This window comes from Choloepus didactylus, chromosome 16 (genome assembly GCF_015220235.1).
Source record: "Choloepus didactylus isolate mChoDid1 chromosome 16, mChoDid1.pri, whole genome shotgun sequence".
Classification (NCBI taxonomy): Eukaryota; Metazoa; Chordata; class Mammalia; order Pilosa; family Megalonychidae; genus Choloepus; species Choloepus didactylus.
The window spans coordinates 48,251,820-48,259,742 of record NC_051322.1 but is presented as its reverse complement, the minus strand read 5'-3'; the positions used below and the strand labels follow the sequence as shown (position 1 = coordinate 48,259,742).

The 7,923-nt window shown below is 39.4% G+C and overlaps 1 protein-coding gene across 2 annotated transcripts in view; it reads right to left on the bottom strand.

Annotated features, from left to right (window-relative positions):
- Positions 1–2,465: 2,465 nt before the first annotated feature.
- GAREM1 (GRB2 associated regulator of MAPK1 subtype 1) overlaps positions 2,466–7,923 on the bottom strand; it is a 230,306-nt gene continuing 224,848 nt past the window's right edge. Inside the window, exon 6 of one of the 2 annotated variants that reach the window (XM_037806369.1) lies at positions 2,466–7,726. In XM_037806369.1, the coding sequence (XP_037662297.1) occupies positions 6,829–7,726 (898 nt within the window). In that variant the 3' untranslated portion in view covers positions 2,466–6,828. The remainder of the gene's footprint in view (positions 7,727–7,923) is intronic. The other variant, XM_037806370.1, reaches the window with a different exon arrangement.

The following is a 7,923-nucleotide window of genomic DNA, read 5'->3' as shown; positions in this document are numbered from 1 at the left end:
TCTGATTTCCTTGATTCACTTCTGTCTGTTTTCCATAACTTCAGGATTCTAATATCTTTGGCTAAATGAGGAAAATGGAAAAGTGACTGATGGGAAGAGAGAGACCTTCATTATAACCAGGCTTAAAATTTTACTCTGTGCTAAATCTTTGACTCACCATTGTACTCTGAGTTCACTGACTAATTCTTGGGTAGTCATCAGCTGGTTGGAAAAGCCTGACACCTTGTGGCTATATTCAGTACTTCAGCTGGTTCTCTACAGGTAAACTGTATTCTTCCTAGCAGCTACAATTTGGTGACAGAAAGGTGTCTGTGCTAGGTGTGAGTCTTTTACATCTCTTCCATTTACAACTGTCTCATTTAGTATTTCCATTGAGTCATCACCCTCTTGATCATAAGCAGAAGTCGTGTTCAGATTCTCCATTTAATAAGCAGGAGGGGTGTCTGTTGATTCTACATAGGATTGACTGGGGTGTATTTGTTCAGGATCATCTCCTATTTTTTAGCCTGAGAAGAAATATAGGCTGAAGGACCAGAGTAGGGCATTTTTTTTTTTTTTGCACTAAAAAAAACCATTAAAAGTTATTTGTAAAAGTTAAAAGTCAAGAGAAATTGGGAAATAGTGTTGCGCTGGAATGGGGGACCAGGAGACTTTCTTATCTAGCCTTGGTTCTAGCCGTATGTGGTCATGGGTGGGGGTGCAATCTTTTACCCTCCATGGGATTCATTCCTCTAAAACGAAGAAGTTGGACCAGGTCATCGTACGTGTCCTTTCTGGCTCTAAACTTCTGTGATCCTCCTTGCACAATGTCTCCTGGCTAGCTGTGTTTCTGAGCAGATAATTCCCCTTTTTTGTCTCTACCCATCATTGTCTCCGGCCCTGAGATCACTCTTAACCCACGTCATCCAACCATAATGTCTACTTTTCAAATGCCTTATTTTTAGTGCTGATATTTGAATTAATCCAAGGCAGCGCGTTGATCTTTTTAGCTTTCATTTTGCAGCCATTAGAAAAGTGGAACCATTGGCTGAATTGAAACTGTCAAAAGAAAGATTAACTGGCAAGTGATCAACCCATTCTAGGATCTCTAAACAAATTCATATCTTGGTCTCGCTTAAAAGTTTACTGAGGCATTTTATGATGAGTAAAAGTTTCACTGACATCATTTGTTTGATATTACTTCCCTTACTGTGTGTCTGCAGTGTCTTATGGAAGCAAAAGGTTGATCTTGATGACATAAAGAATGGCAGCCATTGGAATGGGATGGCATTCATTCTGTCATTCAGAAGAACCTCAAGTAGCATCTACTTTTGAAGCTATAATGATGATATAATCTCTGACAAGTTGACAAGGTGACAGATATGCACGGGAGCTATGGTGGCAGAGTGAAATCTAATTAGACTTGGGGATGATGCTTGGTAAATCCCCAGGAACGTGTATGAGTTAGTTAAGAGGGGCTGACATGGGTGGCGGGATCTTGAGGGAAAATTCAATCCAGCTTGAATAAGCATTTATTTTGCACTTACTCATTGTTTTCAGTGATTTGGCTTTTTCTAGCCTCAAGTATGTAGGAACTATTAGATATTTGATACTTACCTATTTTATTTCTAAACTTAAATTTGCTTTGCAATATCCAGTTTGGGGAGTTAAATGTTCCAGTGTGTACCTGGTGTAAGTACTCCTATGACACTGGAGTAGATCCTTGGAAGTTTTAGCCAAACCATGTCAATCCTACAGGTTCTTCCAGTGCAAATCCCTTCAACCCAGGGAAGTGGCCACAAATCAATTTAGTCACAGGTTTTATCTCTGCAAAATAGAGGAGAGGATTAAAGGCTAAAGTGTAAGATGGAATGAAAGATTTGGAGTTGCTTTTAGTCAAGTAAAATAAGATAGAAAAGATTTAGTGCATCAAATGTTGGGAAGCTCTTTTGAGTATAATAAAAGCTCTCTTCTCCAACCTCAACTCGCCGTTCTCCAACTTCTCTGCAAAACTTCCTAGTTGATGCCTCAGCAAGCTGAATGCTTGTAACTTTTCTTGAGTAACCTCAAGCATTTCTGTGCTCACTGTTTATGCCAGTTGTAATTATATAAGTTAAATTGCACTTAAGCCAGGGTGATAAGAATTTGCACTGTCTTTTCCCCAAACATGTACATCTTTTTTTTCCCCCTTTAAAGCTCATCAGTTCATCTACATTTGTCTTCTCTAACTTCTGACCATACTGGTAACTGGATTCTCTTTGAATCTCATCAGGTAACCTGGTTACTGGCTTCTTCTGATTATGGACCATACCCATCCATAGTCTTCAGTCTCTTACTAATACAGAACGGGCCTGCAGTATGAAGAAATTCTGCAGACTAGTTTCATATTTCTCAAGGATGAGACAGCATTTTTTAAAGATGTCAAAGGCAGATGGGGACAACATCTCCTAAAAACCACACACTGAGGAACAAACTGCAAGAAGAGCAGCTTTTAAAATTTGTTTATTTATAGACATTTCTGAACCATTTAAATCAATAGACAATTTTTTTTTTAGACATAACATACCGTGTTTATTTTGAGGTACACATTGGGCCCATTAGATAACACTCTGCAAAGTAATGCAACTATTAACTGGTAGTTAACCACCTAAGTTTTCTAAGGAAAGAAACTGTAGAGATGGTTACAAGATTCTTTGAAAAGAATACACCATTTCCATTGAAGTCGAGGAAAAATTCCCGTTTTTAATTAATCAAGTTCAACTTTTAGGCTATTTGCTTAAAAAATATTTTAAATGAAACCTAATACAAAAATGACAGAAAAGGCTCACAGCTAAGAAATGATGTGAGCCCTACTATACATCATGAGATTGTAAATGAAAGAAATCCACAATCTGATAAGCTCTATTACAAAATCCAAAATCCACAGCCTAAAAATTAGAGAGCAGCAAAATTACAGATATTTGTATAACTGAAATCATGTTTACCACTTGTTTCTGGCTTTCACAATGAGACAAAATTTAAAATATTAGAGTTTCGAAGAATAAACGATGTGATTTAATAAGACATGGCCACAAGAATCCCACAATCTTACAGACCCGCAGTATTAAGCCCTGCTTTTCACCACTTGCACTCTGGGCCTTTTATTCCACGTGTCCCAGCAGCCTGGTGCCTCAACATTACTAGGCAAACAGTGGGAACTGGTATAACGAACATGAAATTTTTGAAAGCCGTATGTGCCAGACTGTAGATCTACCTTTTCTGACAGACTGAAACTGAAATTTCCTTTGACCTATTCACTAAGTTCTTTGGAGAACTGTTGTGTTTTTGTTTGTTATCCAAAATGTTAATCTCATGCTGAGTAGTGACTTGTTCCACCATGTACTTGCAAGATGGACCCTTGATCCATCCACACCTACCCCCGGAACTTCTGAGGAGCAGTGGGGATGATGTGGGTCTGAACTGTGAGCAGAGGGGTGTTTAAGCTTGTGTCTGCAGTCTGAAAGGAATGTTCTAATAGTTCCCCAAAGATTGCTGTCTTATTTCTACAAGAGACAAGTATAAACTTTATAATTCAGCTGAAAGGGCAGTTGCTGAAACTTCACAAATTTGAATGGCACACATGGGGTGAAAGAGTGTAAGCGGAGATTTCACAGTTCATTAAGCTGAGCAACTCAACTTGAAGAACTTGCAGGCATTTACAAGGTTCTGAGAGGGAACCGATCTGGGAGTGTTTGAGTTCTCCTTCACAACATGAGTCATGTCCACATTTTAGTTTTTAGCTGCTTGGCTCGGTTTATTGCTGAATGTTCTTTCCTGATGAGGGCCATGGTGACTTTAGTCATGAGCTTAAGGATCCCAAGAAGGTCCTGTGTGACACTTTCCCCCAAGCACTGCATCAACTGCAGGGGTCCTGCCAGAAGGAGATGTGCTCATTCTTGACCTGGCTGGTTAGAAATGGTTCTGTTTGTAAGGATCCCTGCATGTCGCTTTATGTTGCAAACCTGCAGCTCTCAGAAGGGAAGGGCTGTTTCCTTCTTATCCCTGTTATGCATTGCTTGCCATGATTCTCTTGGGGCTATGAATGCCTTGTGTAGTCCCGGTGACAAGGTCCTCTACAAACAGGTGTTCAGCTCAGAAATGGTCTATTGCAATTATACTTATTTGCAGCTTTCGAGATGACAGAAGATATTACAATTTTTTAAATATTATAAGTCAATTAAAAAAACACACACACAATGACCAGTGGGAGGCAAGTTTTAATGGTCTGTGGTGTTTGTTTTATACTGTAATAAGGGCTGCTGTTTCTCCCGTTTGTGGATTCTTTAAAGACGGGACACACCCAAGGGATTTCGTCTCTTAAAATCAAATGCAGTATTAGGAAATATGATTTCAAATATAAGTAAAACGAGCTCCAAGAGGGCAGGAGCTGTGTCTTTTTCCGGCACTGGCGGAGCGCCTGGCCCATGAAAGGTACTTGATAAATGTTTAATGAATAAATGAATGAATGTATGAATGAAAGACCACAGTCCCTGCCCTCAAGGAGTGTCCATATTGCCAATCAACATAAACTTGAGGCAAATAATCCAAGACAAAAAAAAACCTATTTTGTGTGAAACAACAAAAAGAAAACAAAAAAAAAAAAAAAAAAAGAAAAAAGATAAAAGGAGTCAGTTTTTATGTGGGGCAACCTTTACAGTAAACCAAAACCAACCTTGTTCCTCCTCTTGAATTTGAGCATTGGGTCCAAGTGCCAAGGGTTTTAAAACTGATTCAGCGAGGGTTTGCCAAGGAAAATCTCCAGCTTTTCAGTGGCATCTTGTCTGTTTTCATTTTAAAGCAAAGTTCTGAGAGGGTAACTTCACTAAGGAATTCCCACTCACACAAAAGAACTCTTTCTAAACTTTAAAGTAATGGAAGGATCTCATGTCATGTGACTGCAGTACCAGAAACTTCATCATAGATTTGTCAGTTAGTTTTTAAGATGTGTTGCAGTTTGTCAGATTTTACAGGGCATGCTTTTTATGTAGGATATGGTATTTACTTTATCTACTTTTTCAGAGATGTGTTAGGAAAAAAATGCTGCCTTTTTTCTTTTAAAAAGAAGACCAAAGATGGGAAAACGAACTGATCATCAATAGAACTCAACACTAATCAGGAGATGAATTATAATTATCTTTTTAATGCCAAGACACAAGCACAGGACAAAAATAAGGTCAGCAAAACTAGACTGGTATAAAGACAGGTGTTCCAGAGGGCACAGTGTCTCGTCTTTAAGTTCATTTTCTTTTCTTTTCTTTTTTTTTTTGGTGAGCAGGAAGAGCAAGCAGATAATAAAATATAATCCAAGCTTGTCAGTTGCACTGACCCCTTGCTGGCTGACCTACCCATCCCAGAGGCCCCTGAGGGCATCTCTAGCACAAGCTGTCTGCACATCCAGAATCCGGGGCAGACTCTGGGGAGTACGGCTGTCTGGAGGATGCCTTGCTCAGAGAACTAAAACTTTTCTAAGATTTACATCCCTTCAAGAAGTCAAGAATGACGACGATGCCGTTGTATTTTGGAATATTTCATCACATTTAGCGAAACTTGTCAGACTCGTGTCCTGGAATTCTTAGAATAAAAATAGGGTAATAAGTACCTTCTTTGGAAGAGAGGAAAGAAGAGGTTTGTGACATAAGTTCTCTTACTGACATTTTAAAAATTATTCAACAGACATAGCACATATACTAATAAAAGTAGGTTTGTCTGATTTCTGGGCTATCCTAAAGCCTAAAGCATGTTGAGAACACCTAACCACGCTAAAAAAGGCGCTTTAGACGTCTCACTATCAGAGATGAACCAGAGAAGGATTATCAGACATCATCATGGGAACAGTGTAAGTAAAAACCAACCCTATAATGGGCTAACATCAAATTTAATCCTTCAATATAGACTCTCCAATAATTTGTTTCAAGTTTTCCATTATGAAGCCTAATAAGATTCAGCTTCAAGCGACAGGGTTCTGCAATCTGTGGAATCCTTCTGCCTGCTATTCCTAAGAGTCAACTTTGTTAACAGCCCTAAAACCTCAATGGAGATTTGAAAGTGAACAAATGTTATCTAAAATATCTGACTCATAATGATGTTTTAAAATATATGTGTGTATTGTGCATACATAAACATATACATATATGTATATATTGTTCTTTTCTCTGCTCAATAAAATTAGCAGCAGTTACAGATAAAATTATTGTGGTCACAATTTGTATTATTTCTAAACACATCACATATCCTCTGTTAACACATGACTTTTGGAAAATGCCTTTTGATAAAAAGATCCCCACCAAGCACGTAACATTAAAGTGTCATTTCATATCACTAACATGTTCAGGCACAAGAGTAAAACAATTAGCATTAAGCAATCCAGACAAGAGAGCACAGAACACAGTTAATTGCCTAAAGTCCATCCCCCACCCACCACCACCAAAGAAGGGAAATTATTGTTCAGAAGTGTTTTTTAAAGATTCTTATGTCTTTTGGCTTTGGCTATTTTGTAATAAATATCATACCTTCTCACATAAACCTATTTGGGTAAGAATGATTTTTCTGGACATGCCTTTGTTTCTTTTAGCAGCTGTGGAGTGTTGAGTGATGTACAAGGCACACCTCTAGGGGTTCTGTACAGCATTTTTATTGGTGTACAAAATAGCCTGTTCACCATTCAAAAACGTAATCTGCATAGTAAGAGTTTCTCTTATCCCTATGTACAGAGAAGGTTTTTAGTGCAAAACACATGAAATTATGTCCCAGCCCTCCCCTTCTAGCACACAAATGGATCAGTTTTGTTCAATGCTAGCTGGGGTTATTTGGCTATATTTTGGGCCTCCAGCCATTAATGAATTGCATTATTTTCTTCACCTGCAGTTTGCTCAATTTGAAATCCTCTGAGAGGATTTCTTCTGTTAGCTGAACAAGCAAATTGCCATCAATCTTTTCGGTAACAAAAAATGATATGACATCTTCGGACAAGCCAATGAACCGTAATGACTTGGACACTTCTTCTATGGAGAGTCCCGAGAGGTTGGCAGGAGGCTGCCAGGGCGATCCATCGCCACAAGACCTGGGGGCCAGCTGGAGGTGGAGTGGAGAGAAGAAAGGATAGGAGATGGAGAAGATGTCCTGCGTACCCTTTTTAACCAAATACTGGTCCTCAGAGAGGTCTGGAGACCCGGACTTGGGGTCTTCCTCAGCACCATCGATTTTCAGAGGCAAAGGAGATGCTTCAGGGGCAGCTTTCTCTTCCACTGGTTTTGGGGCTCTTGGGGGCAAGGCGGGGCAGGAAATACTCTGCTTTGTAGTGCCAGCTGCAAGAGTTTTCTCATCTGTGCTCTCTAGAGAGTAGCTTGCTGACTTGGGACAACCCGAGATGATGCTACTGAATTCTGCAGTGACAGAGCTGGGGGGGCTGGCTAGGAGCTCACAGCCATCAAAGTCAAAAGGTGCTGGGCAGTTTCTCTTTGGTGTGCCTGGTGTCTTTTGTCTAGGATAGCTGTAACTCCTACTTGGATCCAGTAGGAAATCACTCCTGGTCTGGCTTTCAGCTGTTCCCGAGTAATGATTGGGCCATGAGAGCCTGGAGGGCAGCGCTTCAGCAGAAGGACTTCCAAAGGGGGATTTGAGGTCCACGGAATCAGCTTTTACTCGGCTACATGGATAGCAGGAAACAGGAGCACTTTCAGAAGGACTTGTGTCGCTTTTAGTAATGCTGCTTAAAAGCAAACACAGAAAGGGAGATTAGTAAGAATAAAAGCTAAAACCCCTTTCATTATCCACAGATATAATTTTTGAATAGAACAAGGTAGTTAGGAAAAAATTTATTTCTTATCATGAATTCAATCAAGTACCCATTAACCTCACTGGTTTTTTTTTTTAAATAAAATCTTTAAATTAAGATACATTGATAAT